General features: G+C 46.4%; 1 protein-coding gene across 7 annotated transcripts in view; it reads right to left on the reverse strand.

Moving 5' to 3' along the window:
• ERCC5 (ERCC excision repair 5, endonuclease) overlaps positions 1 to 22,115 on the reverse strand; it is a 76,790-nt gene that overhangs the window by 9,984 nt on the left and 44,691 nt on the right. For all 7 annotated transcript variants that reach the window (XR_015060166.1, XM_085888723.1, XM_085888725.1 and 4 more), the window contains 6 exons: positions 16,586 to 16,658; positions 16,361 to 16,489; positions 16,029 to 16,209; positions 15,733 to 15,812; positions 14,292 to 15,054; positions 7,921 to 8,093 (listed from right to left, as the gene is read on the reverse strand). Coding sequence is in view for 6 of the 7 variants with exons in the window: in XM_085888723.1 (XP_085744849.1) it covers positions 7,921 to 8,093; positions 14,292 to 15,054; positions 15,733 to 15,812; positions 16,029 to 16,209; positions 16,361 to 16,489; positions 16,586 to 16,658 (1,399 nt within the window). In the remaining variant the exon portion in view is untranslated. The remainder of the gene's footprint in view (positions 1 to 7,920; positions 8,094 to 14,291; positions 15,055 to 15,732; positions 15,813 to 16,028; positions 16,210 to 16,360; positions 16,490 to 16,585; positions 16,659 to 22,115) is intronic.

Here is a 22,115-nt window from a genome sequence, read left to right on the forward strand (position 1 = left end):
TAGTCTTGCACTTCAAATTAATAAACAGATATCATGATCCTGGAGTGTGCGCTTCTGCCAACTGTTGCCTTTGCTGATAACGTCTTTCCCTCAGAGTTCCATGCCAACATCACCTGAGACACCGTTGCTTGTGAAACAACAGCAAGTTGAACTGTCTGTCACTGAAGCTCCTATTTGTCAGGTCAGGTTCGATCTGTGACCTGCTACAGGTACCATGTAAACCTGTACTAACCTGTTCCATGGTTGGGTTGTCGGCGACTAAACCGTCTCCCCCACCAGGTTTTCTGGTGAGGAGGGTGTTTGGATATGGACACCCAGCAGGATTAAAAACAAAACCTGTCAAAGGGCGGAAGAGCTCCTTGTGAGCCAACGGCCATCCATATCTAGTGCCCAACTGTGTCTGCGGACGTCCTCCTGCAGTTGGGTCACTTCTTATTAGGAGGTTGGTGGCAGGATTTGCACTCCGGCCACCGTAAAACCCTTCATTCCGCAAAACGCAAAAACGCAAAAAAATCTGAAAACCCACTCCGTGGGAGTACCTCCTGTGCAGCTTCCCTTCGCAGGGCAGCTCACCGGATGACGGGATTGGGGCAAAGCCTTTGGGACCCCCAATCTTTGATAGGAGGGAAACCACGGGGTAACATCCCTGGGTCAGATTGCGGGAGAGTGTGTCGGAGTGGTGCTGAGGTGTCGTCCACTAGACTGCGGTCTCCTTGGGTTAACCTGAGGCGGTCCCTTCGGGTGGGTGCCTGGAATGTCCTATCCCTAAGAGAGGATGATCACCTGTTTCTGTTATCATCTGAGCTCAAGCATTTGGACATCGGGATTGCAGCTCTCTCTGAGGTTCGGAGACCGGATTGCGGCGAGATAATGGTGGGTGGTTACACCTACTATTGGTCTGGTCGCTCTGATGGTTACCATACCCAAGGAGTTGCTGTAGCTGTGTCCAATAAGCTGACCCCAATGATAATTGAGGTAACACCGGTCAACGAGCGTATTATGAGATGAAGGATTCGTCACTCCTTAGGTGTCATTTCCCTGGTCTCTGTTTATGCTCCGACTGAGGCGAGTGATCTCACCGTGAAGGATGCATTCTACGCACACTCGAGTCTGTGGTTGATCAGTGCCCCAGACGAGATACACTTCTAGTCTTGAGGGATTTCAATGCATCGACTGGAACTGATAGGGACGGTTATGAGGTGTGTGTGTTGGTCCCCATGGGTCTGGAACTATGAACCAGAATAGCACTAAGTTCCTTGACTTTGCAAGAAGTCATGGACTTAGGGTGGCTGGTTCATGGTTTCAGCGCCCACAAGCTCATCGCTGGACTTGGTATTCCAACGCTGGCGGTATGGCAAAGGATATTGACCATGTCCTCATTGACGGTCGTTGGAGGATGATCCAGAACTGCAGGGTCTACCGGAGTGCTCAGTTCCTCAATACTGACCACAGGCTTGTTGTAGCAACTCTAAAGCTGCACCTTAAATCCTGGAGAATGGTACCATCCCAGCCGAGGCTGGATGTTGCCAAGCTCAGGGATGAGAGAGTAGCTGAGGAGTTTGCGAACAGGCTGAGTGGACACTTGGGGGGTCCTGAAGAGTTGTGGAGCGCCTTCAAGACCACCGTCCTTGATGTTGCCGGTGGATGCCTTGGAGCTCACCGCAGGGCAAAGAAGAATTTTGTCTCCCAAGGGACACTGGATACCATTGACCAGAGTCGCAGGGCCAGGCTGAATGGCAGAGCTGAGCTGTTCAGGGAGCTGAGGCGTAAAACTGTACGTGCACTGAGGGTGGACAAGGAGGCCTATGTGCGAGGAATCTGTGAGGGGGTAGAGCATCACCTGTGGACAGGTGATTCTCGTCCCGCTTACAGGGGAATTCGCGCATTACATTCATCCAAGCCCATCCCTCGGAGCACTACAGTTCGAGCAGAGAGTGGTAGGCTCTTGACAGAGGAGTCTGAAGTGAAGGCCCGCCCGGCCGGTTACTTTGAGCGGTTGTACCAGGCTGATCCCCTAACTGTCGAGTTGGACGTAAAGGGTGTTACAATCCCTGTTGCTGACCCTCGAATCAACTGTGGTCCACCTACGCTTGTGGAAACACGGGCTGCGGTGAACCAGTTGAAACGGGGCAAAGCTCCAGGGATCTGTGGCATCCATGCCGAACTTCTCAAGGCTGGTGGAAATGCTGCACTCGTGTCGTTGCATGCAGTTTTGTGCTCTGCCTGGAACACAGGCATCATCCCAACTGACTGGAAGAGGGGCCTTGTTGTCCCTCTCTGGAAAGGGAAGGGTGATCGCCAAGACTGCAACAACTACCGAGGGGTGACGCTGCTCTCAGTGCCGGGCAAGGTCTTTGCTCGGATAATTCTCGATAGGGTTCGCCACCATCTGCTTGAGCACCAGCGTCCAGAGCAGTCAGGCTTTACACCAAAGAGGTCAACGATTGACCGTATCCTTGCACTTCGTGTCCTCACCGAACGCAGACGAGAGTTTCAGCAGGGGCTGCTTGCAGCCTATGTTGATCTCTGTAAAGCGTTCGATTCAGTGAATCGGGATGTCCTCTGGAGGACTCTTGGTCTTCGTGGGGTGCCGCCAAAACTGATCGATCTGATGTCTGAACTCTACTCTGGTACTGAGAGTGCTGTGAAGTGTGGTGGTACCATCTCTGACTTATTTCCAGTTGTTACTGGAGTTCGTCAGGGATGTGTACTTGCCCCCACACTTTTCACCACTTGTATGGACTGGATTCTAGGGAGGATGTCGGAGAGATCAAGTTGCGGTGCGTCATTTGGGAATGTCAAGATCTCGGACCTTGACTTTGCAGATGATGCAGTCATCTTTGCGGAGACTTCAGACATCCTCTTGGGGGCCCTCGAGGTGCTGAATGAGGAGTCGGAGCCGTTGGGATTACGGGTTTCTTGGGTCAAAACTAAGATCCAGGCTTTCGGTGACATCTTGGATGCTGCTGTCCTGTCTGTGTCTGTTTGTGGTGAGGATGTTGAGGTCGTGGAGAGATTCACTTACCTTGGCAGTGATATTCATGTCTCTGCTGGCTGCGAGTCAGAGGTCAATAGACGTCTGGGTCGGGCCTGGGGAGTCATGGATTCACTGGATCATGGGGTGTGGCGCTGCCGGTACCTGTGCGGGAGGACGAAAGTCCGAGTCTTCAGGTCCTTGGTACTTCCAGTCTTGCTCTATGGGTGCGAGACTTGGACTCTGACCAAGGATCTGAGACGGAGACTTCATTCCTTTGGTACCAGGTCTCTTCGGAGAATCCTTGGCTATCGCTGGTCGGATTTTGTGTCCAACGAGCGGTTGCTGAGAGAGACTCGGATGAGATTTGTTACCTGCATAGTCCGTGAGCGTCAGTTGCGGCTGTATGGACATGTGGCTCGTTTTCCTGACTCTGATCCTGCTCACCAGATTCTCTCAGCGAGGGAGTCTCATGAGTGGAGGAGGCCAGTGGGTCGACCACGTGCCTCATGGTTGCAACAGGTTGACCATCATCTCAAGGAGATGGGGATGGGCCTGGCATCTGCCTGGGGGATGGCCAGACGGAGGCCCCTGGAGTACCGGCGGAAAGTGGACGCAGCGACGTGCTGTTCTGGCACATGCTCCCATACCTGACCTGACCTGAAGCTCCTGCCAAACACACCCCAACAATCACCCTCTTTCAAAGTCACTGAGGTCTCCTCTTGCAGCCATAATTATAGGCAACCAGGCTTGTGCAGCATTTTTATACAGTACATGATTCTAAGAATGCTGAGCTTTTATTTGCTTCTGCGCACAGTGCTGGATGAGATGTTCATGTTTTATTTGCCACACCTGGGTGGAAGCCATTGCATTCAATATACTTTGTGTCCCTCATTTACCCAGGTGTTTTGCATTTTTTTTGTCCAGTCCCTGTAGGTAGATAATTCAAATTTCTGTGAAAGTCAATTTAATATCACAGTTACCTTTAACTATATTAAATAAATTGGAAAATAGAAAGTTTAATTTTTGCTATACAGTAGATTATATTATCATGTGTTAGTAATATCCACTTACCACAAATAAAATATGCAGGAAACAGTTTGTGTATTTTTGTACAGTAAATAATAAATTAATGAAGTAATCAACACCAGTTACATTAATGTGAATTACAAGAAACCACAATAAAAGTTGCAAATTGGTGAATATGCAATATGAGTTTTCATCACGTTGTTCTCTTGCTTAAAAATATGAATGGGTTTGTAATGGCATCAAGGAAGCAACTTTCAACAGAACAGCGCATGATGATCCAAATTCTGTGAGAAGGGCACACTATGAAGAAAATAGCAGGTATACTTTGCAATGCCTGACAATAAAAAAAGAAAAGGCCAGCAAGACCCAGAAGAACCTCCCAAGGTGGGGCAAGCACTTCAAGTTAGTCAGCTTACTTGAGAGAAGAAAACAAAGTTGGCAGCTGACAAATGAAATGAGAGCAGGCCTGAACATGAACATCTCCAGCATTGTGTGCAGAAGGCTGATTGCAGCAGGTTTCCATGGCAGAGTTGCAGAAAAGAAACTACAGCTGAAACCACAGAATAAGGTGAAAATAATGAAATTTGCAAGGCAACACCAAGATTTGGCAACTGAATAATCAAATCAGGTACTCTGGTCTGATGAATCGAAGTTTGAACTTTTTGTATCTAAGAGACGCCAGTTCGTACACAGAAGTCCTGAAGAACCTTATGCCACACAATGTTTGCAACTTACCGATAAACACAGGGGAGGCTCTGTGACTATCTGGGACTGTATCTCAGCTTTTGGTGTGGGAAAACTTGTTAAAATAAATGGGATGCTAGCAAAAGACAAGTTCAAGCAGATACTGCAGCACCATGCAGTTCCTGGTGGAAATTATTTTATTGAAAGAGGATTCATTTTCCAACAAGATAATGATCTAAAACACACTTCCAACAGAGTAAAACAATGTTTGGAGAACACGGTTACAGCTGGTGTGGTCGAAGTGTTAGAACGGCCACCCCAGAGTCCAGACATGAGTCCCATTAAGGCCATATGGGATTATCTGGAAACAGTGACGAGCAAGAGGAAGATAAATAACTTTACAGAACTGTGGAATGTACAACAGGATATTTGGAACAATATTCCTGTAAGAATGCTTGAGTCGTAGGAGGCAAGGGTAAAAGAGTGATGGCAATCAAGAACATACAAAGTATTGATTGACACTATAAAATTACACCGTTCTTGTTACTTACTTCAGTTTGTTTCACATGCATTTATAAAGACCGTTAATTTACAATAATAAACACACGTGATTTATCACTGATAATTTGATGAATTCACAACAAAAGTATGAATATCAATGTGATAACCCAAACCTTTTCACAGTACTGTACACTCCACCTCGCTCACCATTGCGGCACATCACCCGCATATACACCAGTCGGTGTTTTCAGGTTCTCACACCTACCTCCAGGCTTTCAACACTCAACTGTGAGCAGTCATCACTAAAGTCATGAGCAACTTTCCTCTTGGGTTGAAATTAACAAGGTCATCCCCAAAACACACTCATCCAAGTTTGGTCCCCAAAAACTAAAAATAAGAGGAAAAATCCACACTTGACTCAAGTTTATCTGTTAGTGATCAAAGCTTAGGGCGGATGATATTGTTACGAATTTCTGGCCCGCCTGGCGTGCGATCGGCTGTGTAACTCCAATAGCAGCAGCGTCGCCCACCGGATGGACAATTCAGTCGTGACCCTCCCCTCCTGGAACTACCGCCAGGAGCCAGTCACGGGTGGGGGTTTAACCTCACCACAACCCAGTCCGCATTCTACCCGCGCGAAATAGGGTGAATTGCCGAATGTCGATATACCTAAATACCCGCGCGGGTAACCTACCAAGGGGTTGCACCACGCCGCAGGTCGGCTTAGGACACGAACCGCTTAAGCGGTTCGTTCCGTTCTACAGGGATAACCAAGCGGTGTTATCGCCGACCTCGACGGTTCAGTGATTCTTCTTTACTCGGGTGTTCAAAACCCACTACTCATTCCACGATGCAAGATGGCACTTTCAATGTGGTGAAAGGAGGACGCGACGAACGGGATACGTTGCACACAAGGACATTTATTATAAAGCACATATTGCACACACAACACAAGCAAGGAATCATGCACGTATTTACAAGCAAGGCAAATAAAAAGCAATACAACCGACTACAATGAGAATGTACATGCACTTAACAGTTGTTACTTAACAGGACATGGCGCCACAGCATGCACACAAAAACAACAGGAAAACCCTCCCCATAGGCAGGGAGGTAGACGGGGTTCGTAAACCTTTATGGTCGTGGGCCGTGGATGACCGAAAAGGCCCGCGAGACCGTGCTGTTTACCTGCCCCCTCGAGGTGTGACGGTGGGCAGGTCGCGACGCTTTGTTCCCACGGCAGCTAGCGTAGCCGCGCCTGCTATCGGGCCTTTGCGATGATGTGGTCGGTGAGTTCTCTCCGGCATCTCTCGCCAGACGTGCAGATTCGCACCACACAGCCGGCAGGGCTGCGCCTCCCGTCTGCGTCTCTGAGACGTCGCCCGGACTCGCCATCGGCCCGCGCCATCACCGACAGGTCGCCCAACGCCAAGACGAGAGAGCCCGACCTCGACCACCAAGAGAGAGCTCGAAGATGAAGCGAGAGGATGACGTCCACCAAGAGAGCGAGTAGAATCCAACACGACCCCGACAGAGAGAGTGAGCCTCGCGCGCGGTCCGCCTTGTATAGCACGGGGCTCCGCCCTTCGCTCCTCCCCGTTTTCGGCTCCACCTTCCTTCGAGAAGGTTCCCGAAAAGGGGCGCTCCCTCACCCCGACCGCCTCACGCTGTGCATCCACCAATCGGCGGCGAGCTGCCCTCCCCCTTTCCTTCACACCAAGCGCAGGGAAAATAGGCGGGAAAAAACCCCACAGGCTCGCAGGAGCTTTTGTCCTGCCAATCCTTCTCGGACAGTTTCTGACGCGGAAACCGTCCTACCGTGGTCCGTGGAGGATGGCGTTCGTAAGCGGGCGTAGTGGCGAAGATGGTGGTGATTGTTGTGGGGGTGATGTGAGAGTGGTGGGCGTTGTGGCAAAGTTGGTTGCGTGGAGGTTTGTGGCAATGGTGGCTCAAAATAACAATAGATAAAGAAAAACGGCTATCTCAAAGAGTCGCAGCCCGGTGAACACGAAGAAAGCCCTTTAAACAACGGTGGGGACCTATCTGCACATAAACTTAGAACATAACTGATCTAAGGACCCTTTATGGTGTATTGCGAATTTCCACAGCCGTAACAATATCATCACATTAGAGGTCACGTTGATTAGTCAGAACTCGCTCATTTACGAGCAAAATTCTACATACTTTTCTTGAAATATTTACTTTATAAAGTTACAGAAAAAAAATATTTATTTCTGGGATTTTTTTGAAGCACATTACGATGATATAGACACAATAATATGCCTGGAGTGTTCCTTTAAAACAGCAGTGATATAAATTTGGATTTCAAGGTTTCCCCCCCCCCACCATTTTCCTCACTCAGAATGTGGAAACTTCCAAGGGAATCACCATGTCACCATATTGTTAAGTTTTTTTTAAACAAAGTCATTTCATAATTGACCTTCTTGGGGTGGGGTGGGTGATCTGTCAATCCCACCTGGTCTGGTTGATATGTTATCTGTTTCCACACAATGTAGTTTACCCATAGCACCCTGAGAGCAACTATGGAAGGGCCGCAAAAACTACCGATGAAAGACAGCATCCCCAACACTATAAATAAATAGTATGATACTCAGATTTATTTCTATGACGCTTTAATTTTGTACAAGCCAAAACAATATACTTCACATACAGCACAAGACAACACCCAAAATGTACAACTATTCCAAAACGGCTGCATCGGAGAAACTCACCTCCATGATTCCTGAAAATTCAGTGGTTTCCACCATTTCATCAGACGAGTGTTCCTCCTCTACAGAAGGTGAACCGAGTGTTTGAACAACTGCAGACTCTACTGTCGTAACATGGCCTTCCATGCAATCTTCGCCGTCCGAAGAAATCTCACATGACTGCACATCCAAAAAATCTGCCATGCCAAACACAATGGAAAGCACACACAATCTTTATGAATAAATGTCAATGTGTGTGTGTGTGTGTCAGTGTGTGTGTGTGTGTGTGTGTGTGTGTGTGTGTGTGTGTGTGTGTGTGTGTGTGTGTGTGGTGTGTGTCAGTGTGTGTCAGTGTGTGTCAGTGTGTGTCAGTGTGTGTCAGTGTGTGTCAGTGTGTGTCAGTGTGTGTCAGTGTGTGTCAGTGTGTGTCAGTGTGTGTCAGTGTGTGTCAATGTGTGTCAATGTGTGTCCCCCCCTCCATAACTCCAAAACTATAAAACCAAGCATGCATACTAAGAAAACTCCAAGGAAGTGCAAGAGTGAAAATTGGGTGTTTGGGTCAATTAAAACACCCCTTTTGAAGATAATTAACGATCTTATTTAATTATATCCTTCAATACCTGGTGTTAGCGCAATGGTTAGGGCAGCGGCTTGGGACCCAAAAGGTCCTGAGTTCAAGCCCCGTTGGGCCACTGAATTAATATACAACAGGGGGTTGACTCAGCCTGTCATACTTCTGAGGTCAGCGAAATGAGTACCAGTGTACTGGGCCCGGTGTATGCCCCGGTTGGAATAGGTGTACCATATCCCTGTGTGTCGTATGAGGCGACCAGGGTTGCGTCAGGAAGGGCATCCAGCGTAAAAACCTATGCCAAATCATTATGCGGACAATAAAATGGATTTCCATACCGGATTGGTCGAGGCCCGGGTTACCAACGACCACCACCGGTACCGTTGGTCAGCAGGGTCCCGGTGGAAATTGTGCTACTGCTGGGCGAAGGAGGAGAAGGAGACGGGGAAGGCGGGTCCAGAGGCAGTGGGAGAGGGGGAAGGGTAGAAGTGTGGAGGTGAGAGTTGGAACTCTGAATGTTGGGACTACGACTGGCAAAGGGCGAGAGTTGGCTGATATGATGGAGAGAAGAAAGGTGGACTGGACATACTGTGTGTACAAGAGACCAAGTGGATGGGGAGTAAGGCTAGGAGCATTGGAGGTGGTTTCAAACTGTTCTACCATGGTGTGGATGGGAGGAGAAATGGTGTCAGGGTAATCCTGAAGGAGGATTATGTCAAGAGGGTATTGGAGGTGAGGAGAGTGTCGGACCGAGTGATGAGTGTGAAGTTGTAAATTGAAGGGGTGATGATGAATGTCATCAGTGCATATGCACCGCATATGGGGTGTGAGATGGAGTATAAAGATTTCTGGAGTGAGTTAGATGAAGTGGTGGAGAGTGTATCCAAGGATGAAAGAGTGGTGATTGGAGCAGATTTCAATGGGCATGTTGAGGGAAGGGAAAAAGAGGATGAGGAGGTGATGGGTAGGTATGGTCTCAACGAGAGGAATGTGGAAGGGTAAATGGTGGTAGATTTTGCAAAAAGAATGGAAATGGCAGTGGTAAATACGTATTTCAAGAAGGAGGAACACAGGGTGACGTACAAGAGTGGAGGAAAGTGCACACAGGTGGATTACATCTTAAGCAAGAGATGCAACCTGAAAGAGATTAGAGACTGTAAAGTGGTGGCAGGGGAGAGTGCAGCTCGACAGCATCGATTAGTGGTCTGTAGGATGATTTTGGAGGTGAGGTTGAGGAAGAGAGTGAGGGCTGAACCAAGGACCAGATGGTGGAAGCTGAAGGAGGAAGACTGTTGCATGGAATTTAGGGAGGAGGTGAGACAGGTGTTGGATGGTGGTAAAGAGGGGTGGGATGATTGGGCAACTACAGCAGAAGTGGTGAGGGAGATAGCTAGGAAGGTACTTGATGTGACATTTGGACAGAGGAAGGAGGATAAGGAGACTTGGTGGTGAAACGAGGAAGTACAGTAAAGTATAAGGAAGAAGGGGTTGGCGAAAAAGAAGTGGGATAGCCAGAGATGAAGAAAGTAGGCAGGAGTACAAGGAGTGGTGGCACAAGGCAAAGAGAGAGGTGGCAAAGGCTCAGGAAAAGGCATATGGCGAGTTGTATGAGAAGTTGGATACAAAAGAAGGGGAAAAGGATTTGTACCGATTGGCAAGACAGAGGGACCGAGCTGGGAAGGATGTGCTGCAGGTTAGGGTGATAAAGGACGCAAATGGGAATGTGCTGACGAGCGAGGAGAGTGTGTTGAGAAGGTGGATGGAGTACTTGAAGGAGCTGATGAATGAAGAAAATGAGAGAGAGAAGGTTGGAAGAGGTGGAGATAGTGAATCAGGAAGTGGGGTGGATCAGTAAGGATGAAGTGAGGACTGCTATGAAGAGGATGAAGAGTGGAAAGGCGGTTGGCCCAGATGATATACCAGTGGAGGCATGGAAGAGTTTAGAAGAGATGGCAGTGGGGTTTTTAACCAGATTGTTTAATAAAATCTTGGAAAGTGAGAGGATGCCGGAGTGGAGATTAAGTGTACCGGTTCCGATTTTAAAGAACAAGGGTGATGTGCAGAGCTGTGGAAATTACAGAGGGATAAAGTTGTTAAGCTACACCATGAAGTTGTGGGAAAGAGTAGTGGAAGTAAGGTTGAGAGGAGAGGTGACGATTTGTGAGCAGCAATATGGGTTTATGCCAGGAAAGAGCACCACTGATGCGATGTTTGCTTTGAGAATATTGATGGAGAAGTTTCGGGAAGGCCAGAAGGAGTTCTATTGTGTATTTGTGGATTTAGAGAAAGCTTATGATAGGGTGCCAAGAGAGGAGTTGTGGCATTGTATGAGGAAGTCGGGAGTGGTGGAGAAGTATGTGAGGATGGTGCAGGATATGTATGAGGACAGTGTGACAGCGGTGAGGTGTGCGGTAGGAATGACGGACCGGTTTAAGGTAAAAGTGGGATTGCACCAAGGATCGACTCTGAGCCCTTTCCTGTTTGCAATGGTGATGGACAGGTTGACGGACGAGATCAGACTGGAGTCTCCATGGACTATAATGTTCGCGGATGACATCATGATCTGTAGGGAGAGTAGGGAGCAGGCTGAGGCGAGCCTCGAGAGGTGGAGGTACGCACTGGAGAGAAGGGAAATGCTAGTCAGCTGGAGTAAGACGGAGTACATGTGTGTAAATGAGAGGGAGGGTGGTGGTATGGTGCGGTTGCAAGGAGTTGAGGTGGGGAAGGTGGACGGGTTTAAATACTTGGGATCAACTGTCAAAAGTAACGGAGAGTGTGGTAGAGAAGTGAAAAAGAGAGTGCAGGCAGGATGGAGTGGTTGGAGAAGAGTTGCAGGAGTGATTTGTGACAGAAGGGTAGCTGCAAGAGTGAAGGGGAAAGTATTTAAGATAGTAGTGAGGCCAGCTATGTTGTATGGTTTGGAGGCGGTGGCACTGACAAAAAGACAGGAAGCGGAGCTGGAGGTGGCAGAGTTAAAGATGCTGTGATTCTCATTGGGAGTGACGAGGATGGACAGGATAAGGAATGAGTATATTAGAGGGACAGCGCAGGTAGGACGGTTTGGAGACAAAGTGAGAGAGGCGAGATTGAGATGGTTTGGACATGTGCACAGGAGGAAAGCGGAGTATATCGGGAGAAGGATGCTGAGGATGGAGCCGCCAGGAAGGAGGAGAAGAGGAAGGCCAAAGAAGAGGTTCATGGATGCGGCAAGTGCAGGCATGCGGGTGGTTGGAGTGTCAATGGAAGATGTGGAGGATAGAGCGAAATGGAGACGGATGATCCGCTGCGACAACCCCTAATGGGAGCAGCCGAAAGAAGAAGAAGAAGAAGAAGAAGATTTAATTATATCCTTCATCAGGCACCATCCTCGGCTACATCGCTTTATAGGGTCTTAAGGCGTATACTGGGTAACCTCGCTGGGGGTCTGAAGCTGCCATTTTATTGGCCTGCTCAATCATGCCTTGACTTGGAACAGGCCACAATGATTTCTTAACGATAAAGTATTTTTTTAATTTTTTTTCATTTTCCACTTTCCTCACTCATATAATCAAATGTCTGTTCATCATAGCTACAAATTGCTGTATGCATAGATTTTGTATGTGCTATAGTTTTCAAATTAGGAGCTTGGAGCGATTTTATGCAATAATTATATGATGCAATTTTCCATGATCTACTCTCACGGACTAATTTAAGTACATCATCGAAATATTATTTCGGCTTTCAGCATTGGATAACGTCCAGATGAAATAAGTGTCGAAAACGAGTGAAATGTGATAATTTAAAGAAATAAAGTCTTTTGACTGAGCTTATATACCTATTACTTGAAGCAAGAAAGGATATGGTCCCTCCTCCTCCGTATATAAACAAGAAAATGTAAAATTTCCAAAGCATGAAACTTGTCTTTTTATACTGTTTGGAGAATTATATTGAGCAAGAAAAAAATTTAAGAATGTGTCAAAATTAACCAGTTTCATTGAGCCAGTTTCATTGAGTGCAATGGTAATAACTTGATTCAGTGCAACGAAAATAATTAACCAGTGGGATCGATGCAAAGGTGGCTGCACCTTGTTTCTCTGTGGGGAATCTCTGGTGTTAGGAAGGCAAAATTAATTAAACTAGAAGGGCACTCAGTGGAGCGCGTACCTCCACCACGTAATGCCTGATTCACGAGAACTTATCGGGCCCAATACATTTTTGAAATATCATGCTATACAGTACTATATCCTTATTGGCCCGATCTCTAGATGATGAAGAATCACTTCATAAATTAAATAATTCTCATATCCAGATCCGGATTCTCACCAAAATCGAATCAATTTGTCCTTGCCACACACCCAACATGTCCACAAAGTTTTGTCTGAATCCGTCCACAAACTTTTGAGATATGATGCTATATATCAGATTAGCCCTTTCTCTCAATGGTGAAGAATCACTTAAAAAAAATTATCAGATCCGGATCTTCACCAAAATTGAATCAATTATTCCTTGTTACACACCCGTGTCCAGTCCACCAAGTTTCATCCGAATCAGTCCAGAACTTTTTGAGATATCGTGCTATATATCGTTTTTGGCCCCATCTCTCAATGGCGAGGAATCACTGAAGAATTGTAGTAGTCGGATCCGGATCCGGATCTTCACCAAAATCTAATCTGTTCATCCTTGTCGCACACCCAACCTGCCCACAAAATTTCATCTGGATCCATCCACAACTTTTTGAGATATCCTGCACACAAACAAACAAAGACAAACAAACAGACAGAAAGGGGTGAAAACATAACCTCCTTCACCTTCAGTGGCGGAGGTGATTAAAGATCAAATGAAAAGAAAGAATGAAGATTAACATAACTGGAGTATTTGGGTGAGTGAAGCAACTTTGAAAAATTTGCAGTCAAATTTTTTTTTTGTCAGGAATGCATTTCCCTTTAAATACACCTTCAACATCAATGGGATTCTGAAGTTTCATAAAAACGATGTTTTCCAGAAATGCATGTGTGACGTAAATACCTGGAAGTGCCTGTATATAGGTGTGTGTGTGTGTGTGTGTGTGTGTATAAAACATAACATTATCTTTGACTCCACCCACCCCCCTCCTCACTCTCCCCCATTCCTCCACCCCTAATCACTCCATCCTCTGTCTCCCCATCCCCCTCCTCTCTTCCCCATTCTCTTTGCTCCCACCCCACCCCCATCCCAGAGTGTATAGCGACATTTGGTGAGGTGTCACTCCCCCCACCCCCATTCCGAGCGACCCCATTCCTCCCTCTGTCCTCTATCTCACCCCCTCCTCTATCCTTCCTCCCCTTTCCCTCTTCTATCCTTCCTCCCCTCCCCTCCTCTGTCCTTCCTCCTCTCCCCCTCCTCTGTCCTTCCTCCCCTCCCCCTCCTCTGTCCTTCCTCCCCCTCCTCTATCCTTCCATGATCCTCTATCCTTCCTCCCCTCCCCTTCCTCTATCCTACCTCCCCTCCCCACATCCTTCCTCCATCCTACCTCCCCTCCCCTCCTCTGTCCGACCTCCCCCTATTCCTCCCTCCTCTATCTTCACCACCTTCCTCCATCTTCACCAATCCCCCATCCTTCCTCCCCTCCCCCACCCCATCCTTCCTCCCCTCCCTCCTCTATCCTCCCCCCCCCCTCCTCCTCCCTCCTGCTCTATCCTCCCCTCACCCTCCTCTATCCCCCCCTAATATTTCCGTCAGTGAAGCGACGAGTTGTATTTGCTAGTCTAATCAATAATTTGTACAAGGGCACAATTCTCGGAATTAAAGGTAGAAATAGCACAACTATGGGTGACTTGGATGTCACCAGGTTGCTCTGAACTCTCACCTGTCTCATCACTCGACTCAGAATGCGAGAAGGTGGTGGAGTGGACATCCTGTGGTGCTGTTGAAGTCGCAAATCTTTGTTCTGTAGAGGACTGAAAAAGTTGTGCAGTCTCAGCAGGGACTTTGGTCTCTTCCGCAGTGATGCATATTGGAGTTTTGATGGGTGCAAACACACCTGCAGTAGCTGAGAGGTGTTCTTTGGTGCCTCCTAGTGAGCACTCTGTGTCAAGCTTGGCAGAATTTTCCATCAAGTTGTCTACATCATCGAGTATTCCGATTCCATCTTTGGAGGAAGATCGAGTAACTTCATATCCAGCCTCCTGGATACTGGCACCACTCTCAGCATTGTTTACATCCTCACTATTCACTTCTCTCGCTTTTCCACAAACTGATCCGTCACTAGAGCTTTCTGTTTCACTATCCAGCATCTCAACCCTCGTTTTGGCTATTTTCTTCGCTAGAAGCTGACTTGGTGAGGTCTTACTAGTCCATCTCAACAACCTACTTCCCTTATGATCCTTTGAGTGTTCATTCACAGAATCAGGTTTATATCCAGTATTGGGCAAATTAATATCATCTATTACCAGCTCATGTGATTGCCTGTTGGTCAAACCCTCCTTCAATGGAAGTAATTTTTTCACACTATCCTTATGCACAGCTTCCGAGATAGATTCTATAAGCGGATTGATACTCGAAGACGAGGTGGGTCTGCCAGCAGATTTTCTGTCTGTCCCTCTGTCCTCAGCTTCAATTTTGTCCAAGCCCTGTACAGACAAAAAAAGAAAAGAAAACAAGTTCGAATTGCGAACATACCCCGTGGGAGTTCATTCGTACAACTTTCAGGTGAGCGATAGCACGGGCGACGGATAGTTTTGAACTTTGTTAAGATTTTCATCGCATCAGAAAAAGGAACCAGAACACCTCACAAGAGTGAGGCTAGTTTCATATCATCATTTGCGACTTAATTTTGCATTGGGCATTGCCCAGCACATTTTTTTTTTAAATAACAATTTTAAGAAAATGGGCCGAAAGGGCCGTTTCTCGGCCCATAGGGCCGGAATCGCACTTTGGGCTCAGTTAATGCCTGGGGGCTGGTCTCTAGAATATACCTGTCAAGTTTGGTTCGGTTCCGTCCACGAATAACCGAGAAATAACAATTTTAAGAAAATGTGCCAAAATGGGCCGTTCCTCGGCCCAAAGGGCCGGAATTGCACTTTAGGTTCAGTTAATTCCTGCACATATGTGTCTAGTATATGCCTGTCAATTTTCATCGAATTCTGTTCACGAATAATGGAGAAATAGACGTTTAAATGAACTGTACACAAGAAAAGAGAGAACGCGAGCGGCGCTTCGACCCCGTGGGGTGGCACGAATAGTTTTCTAATCCCTCTCGTTTCCATGGTTTTGATTATATAGTGGGAATCAACAGACTGATGAGAGACCTGATTAGAACACTCAGACAGGTATCGATTTGGGGAATGTTCTTCAACTTCTCCGGTTTGTGCCTTCAAATTCTTCAAACCTAGAAGAAAAGAACAAATATCTTAAGTTTTCCAAGATGAGCAGGTGTGGAAAGCTGAAATATTGGCAATGGTATCGTTGACTAGGCAAGCAGAATCCTTCACTACATTATCTCATAGTCATAAAATTCACAATTAAAGGATAGTACAAAATCAGCATGGTGGAGACATCTAAGAACAGTGTGAACTTCATCTGCAGCAAAGTGAGCAATGAGTACCTTCAACAAGGATATAATGACCACCATCTTCAGAAATAAGGCACCGGGCCTCAATGCTACCCTCCACGGGACATGGATAGTTGGACTGGCCCATTTGCTTTGTGATGCTGTCCAAACGTCGGGTGAGCTGGCTGCGTTTCAGGAGACCATCAAGCTGGAACTTGGAGAAGTCGAGGGATTCCTGGAAAGCACAACACAGGCAAAGTGTCCTACATATTTGGAAAATGAAAGGGGTACATGAAGGTACATGGGGATTTATAAATTACAGCCTAAATTGAGATTACAGCATGAATAGTAGATGTTTGCAGGGATAATGCGGAGATATACAGTACCTTCGGTATGGCATGTTGGGGTCTGCGCTTTAGCCGCTCCCTCTGCTCCAATAGTAGCTCATGCTGTATTTCACAAGGTAGAGAATCCAGCTCTGCAGGTTCCACCAAGTCAGCTTCCACCCAGGCACCCTGATGAGGCACAAAGAAGGATACACTCACCAAGTATGTAGCAACCTCTCATCCATCCATCCATCCATCAGCAACAGCTTACAACACAACCCTCACCTGCAAATCATCTCGAAGTTGTTTCTCTGCCAAATACTGTTCTTCTTCCTCTTTTTCTTCTTCTTCCAAAATTCTGAAGGACAACGCCACATCGAGATGAACAAAAACAAAAAGACCCCCCACCCTTCCCCGAAAAAAAAATGATTGATCAATTGTTTAACCAATTCAAGTATATTCATTCCTTGATCATAAGGAATTTCCATTCCAATGTAATTGAACAAAATTTATGATTCATTTGCTGGGAATTGGATCGGAATCCTAAGTTTGACATTGAATAAATTTTCTGATATCCATTGCCAACATTGGATGGGCTTATTCCCACGAACACGGACCTTTCCTCAGAAATCGTGACGTGTCAAAGGCCAATTCTTACAGAAATGCAAACTGCCTTTGGGGCATAAGACAGACAAAGCCACAATGAGCCCAATAATGAAGCCACAAGACCAATAACGGACCCCATGGCACTTCAATAAACTGATGATATATCAGTCTTCGATAGTAGTCGGTCATTAATTATAAGAAATTTAAAAAGTTATTGCCGATGATTTTTAAATTGATCCACGATCCTTTGGAAAAGGATCCACGATTCTGCAACTCATTGGGACTGACTCAATCGGTCAACTTCCCAACCTGGATCTCAACCAACGGTACTCTATCTCTTCTGGATTTGATTTTGAAAAATTTCCCTGACAATATCTGCTGCTCTTCCTCCGCTCCAATCGGTTCTTCTGACCACGTCCTTGTCAAAGTGAACATCTCTCTGGCTATTATCAGAGAACCACCTCACCGCTGTCGAGTCTGGCATTTCACTCAAGCCGACTGGCAGGGTCTCCAAGCAGCCATCAAACTTATAGACTGGTGTCCTATCGCTACTTTCTCCAACATCAACTCATCCTTGGAATGCTTTCAATGAAACTTGCTCTCTGTCATGCACAGATTTATCCCCTCTCGTCTTCAGTTGTCCTATCCTTCTTCCCGCCCGAGGTTCAGTGAAGCTTGTGGCGAGGCAGTTGTCCTGAAACAACTTGCCTTTTCCTCATGGAAAGCAAACCCAACTGAGGGTATTGAGGGTAATAAAAGGGAGAGAGGAAGGAGGAGAAGCTAAGAGGGAGTGAGGAAGGGGGGGGTTAGGAAGAGAGGAAGAGCGGGGAAGGGCTCGGAACAAGTGTGTATCTACCCTCAGGAGAGCCAGAAAACAACATCTTTCTCAGCTCAAGTTTGAACTCTCAAACCTCTCTCCCTCCTTCAAATCCTGGTGGCATCTAATCAAATCTGTTTTGGGTGTATCTTCCCCCTCCATCCCCTACCTTACCTCAAATGGCCGCACTGCTGATACCACACGTGAAAAGGCTGAATGCCTCAACTCGGTGTTTGCAGCGAAATCCTGTGTCCGAAGCCTATCGCTTTCTCTACCCACCTTACCCAGTCGCACCCAACTGTCCCTGGACTCTGTGTCCTTTTCTCCTGAGAAGGTGGAGAGCTTTCTGTCAAACCTCAACTCAGATTCTGCAACCGGTCCAGACGGCATCAGCCCAAGTGTCCTAAAAACCTGCTCTTCTGCTCTTGCTCACCCTCTCATTTGCCCAAGGTCATCTGCCCTCTGCTTGGAAATCAGCAAACATTACTGCCCTGCATACTAAAGTGCAAAAACAGATCCCTGCAACTACAGACCAATCAGCCTTCTCCCAATCATCAGCAAGGTTATGGAATCCATCATCGCTTCAGACATTAAATAATTCCTCTTCTCTAATGGCTTGATTTCCGATCTTCAATTTGGTTTCAGACCAGGTCACTCTACCCTGGATATGCTGCTTCTGCTCTCCCAACAATGGATGGAGGTCCTCAATGCCAGACATGAAATCAGAGCCACATCCCTCAACATATCGCGTGCTTTTGGCATGGTCTGGCACCCTACCCTGCTCACCAAACTCTCTTCCTATGGTATCCAAGGCCATCTTCACTTATGGCCCGCAGACTTCCTCTCCTGTCGCAGTCAACGTGTGGCCCTAAATGGAGTTCTTTCATCCCCTCTTCCTGTCCAGACTGGAGTTCCTCAAGATAGCGTTCTGAGCCATGTTCTTTTTCTGGTTTTCATCAATGATCTCTCCGACTCTGGAAAATCCTCTATCTCTTTGCTGATGACTGACTCCACCCTGTGCCGTACCATCTGTCATCCCTCAGACTGGCAAGTCGCAGCTTCTTCGCTCACTGCAGATCTGGATAAAATCACAAACTGGTCCAACACGTGGAACATGTCTTTCAATCCGGACAAATCTCACACTTTCATTATGTCTCTCTGAAAGGACCGTTTAGAACCCCCACCCCCCTCCACCCCCATCCACTTTCTCAACAATCCTCTGGAAGAAGTCCTTTCATTCAAGATTCTGGGTCTCACTATCTGCCATGACCTTTCCTGGGAAAGCTGCATTTCAAACCTCGCCTCCAAAGCCAGTCACCGACTGGGAATCCTCCGTAGTGCAAAGTCCTTCCTCGGCCCACCTGAGCTCCTGACCACCTACAAAGCTTTCGTCTGCAGCCTGATGGAGTACTGCTCTCCCTCTGGGCTGGTGCTCCTGCCTCTCACCTTTCTCGGCTTCACGCTGTAGAAGCCAAGGCATTTCGGATCATTGGCAACTCCCGCGATGAGGCTGAGTCTTTGGGCCTCTCCCTCTCTCACTGCAGGCTGGTCGGGGGTCTGTCTTCTACCATCTCCTCTCCAGCCTTGCCCCCCCCCCGCTCTCTCTGTGATTTGTCCCCACCACATTTCCCCAAGGCGCTCAAGGTCCGACAACAACCCCCTTCTGGTAAAACTACCAAAATCACGAATCACTGCTCACCTTCACTCTTTCATTCCTCTTTTTTCCCACTTTTGGAATAAAATCCCTCACTCGATTCAATCCCATTCTTCCCTCCAGGCCTTCAAAACAGCTGTTCACCACCAGCTCTTATTATCCCCCATCCAAATCCTCGATCTTTTCTAACCCTGATAATCCACCCAAGCCCACCTCCTTCAAATTGCCTGCTTTCCTTCCTGGAAGTCCCTGTAATGTCCATCTTGTATTCCCCACGTTCCCCGACCCATCCCTCTCCCTTCCACAGATCTCCTAATGTCTCTGTTCCCCACTGTTTTGTCCTTCCCACTCCTGCCCCTCTTGTCTCATGCCCCCCCCTTGCTGTGCATTGTGTGTTCGCTCTCATACGAGCCTCGACAAGGTATACAAAAACAAACAAAAAAAAAACTTAAATTAAGTGAGTAAACGCTGAGGTGCTGAATAAAACCAGAGAGTTGGTGTCAAAGCCACCCAATGCTCGCCTGTTTATACATTTATCGTTTTTAAAAGACTAGTCTAATAATATTTTTTATAAAGCATTGCAGTGAAGTCTGATCCAAATAATTTTAAAGCAATATATGTATTTGTATATTGTAATCAGTAAACTAGTACACATATTAAATGAATGGCAAGCGTCTAGTATAAACAGGCGAGCATTGGGTGGCTTTGACACCATCTTAGGTTGAAATTTAAAAAAATTTAAAATCATTTGTAAATTTTAACTTCACTACACCAATAATATACCCCAAAGGAACCTCCATGCCAAATATCAGCATCCCAGTACACATATTAAATGAATGGCAAGCTTCTAAAAAATAACTTGCACCAAAAACATTAACGCTGATGTGCTACAAAAAAGTTAAGTTCAAGACAGGTCAAAAATTTAAAACATTTGAAATTATTTTTTAATTTAAACTTCACTATACCAATAGTATACCCTAAAGGACCTCCATGCCAAATATCAGCATCCGAGTACACATATTAAGTGAATGGCAAGCTTCTAAATAACTTGCACCAAAAACTTTAACATTTTCACGCTCACGCCGGGGGTATCGCTATAGCTATCTGTTCTTCGAACAGGCGAGCTAAAAATGTGGGTAAATGCCGTTTACTTGTGTTTATGCAGGACTGCAACACAGGCAGACACAGAGGGGGAACAATAAAAGTGATAAATCACCTGATTTGTTCAATCCACCATTGCTCAACACTTGGTTCCCTCGGAGAAACGATAAATACTGCAAGTATGACTGATTGGCGATTGCAGGTATGACTCTCTCAACAGAACCCTTTCTTCCCTATCAAGGTTGGAGAACCATAAGGCAGTGTTCTTGACCCCATATGATTCCTAATCTTCATCAATGATCTCACTGCCTGAAAAATCTTCTCCATCTCTTTGCAGAACACTCTACTCGGTGTGACATTCCTCATCCTTCTGACAGACAAGTGTTGAAGAATACTCAGTTCCTCTTGTACATTTGAACCATTTAATACATTTACATATGGAGAACCAGAGGACATTCAATACCACAAGCAAGCAACATACTCTTCCTCTGATTCTGCCTTTTCATGGATTTTTTGAGTTCTTATATAATGTGCAGAGGTAAGAGGGGTTTTTTAAGCAAATGTAACACCATTATTAAAGAAAGCATCCAAAGAAGAATTGGGAAACTATAGACCTGATAGTTTGATTTCAGTTGTGGGGAAGGTGTTGGAGACATTAATTAAGGACCAGTTGAGGAACCATTAAAACAAATACAAACAAATTAAATGTAGTCAGCATGGGTTTACCAAAGGTAGTTCCTGTTCAAAAAATCTTTGAGTGTTCTATGAAGCAGTGTCTGATTGGGTGGAAGAGGGAAAGGCAGTGGACATAGTATATCTAGACTTTAAGAAGGCATTTGATGAGGTACCACATCGGAGGTTGATAGCTGAAGTAAGGGCTTGTGGAGTGGCTGGTCAGATAGCCAATTGGATTGCAAACTGGCTTCATGGTAGGAAGCAAAGAGTGGCTGTGAGTGGGAGGATGTCTTGCTGGGAGGAAGTAAGTTGCGGGGTACCTCAGGGATCATTACTCGGACCATCACTATTCATTATTTACATCAACGATTTGGATAATGGGGTAAAGAGTAAGCTTTCCAAATTTGCAGAGGACACAAAGCTTGGAGGGAAGGTGGATATCAGAGGGGGGTGTTGATCGGATACAGGAAAGTATTGCATTTCATAGATTGGGAAAAAGATTGGCAGATGAAGTTTAACCTGAGCAAGTGTAAGATGTTGGGGATGGGAAAGAACTATTAAGATGGAGATTACAGGATGCAAGGGGTAATTTTGGAGCATGTCACACAGGAGAAGGATCTGGGGGTGGTAATAGATGCGGGAGGTAATCAGGCAGCACAATGCCAGGTAGCTATAGGTAAAGCAAACAGGCTTTTAGGTTGTATTCGGAGGGGGATTATTTGTAAATCAAGAGGTGGTGTTAACATTGTACAGAAATTTAGTGAGGGCCAAATTTGGAATATTTTGTGCAGTTTTGGTCACCACAGTTCCGGAAGGACATAGATGCCATGGAAAGGGTTCAGCACAGGGCTTTATACACTAGAAAGGAGGTGGTTACGAGGAGATGTGACAGAGATGTTTAAGATAATGAAAGGTATCGATAAAATAAGTGCAGATGAATTATTCAACAGAGTAGACAGTGA

The sequence above is a fragment of the Eptatretus burgeri genome, chromosome 7, assembly GCF_056783735.1.
Source record: "Eptatretus burgeri isolate ZD-2024b chromosome 7, Ebu_testis_v1, whole genome shotgun sequence".
Lineage (NCBI taxonomy): Eukaryota > Metazoa > Chordata > Myxini > Myxiniformes > Myxinidae > Eptatretus > Eptatretus burgeri.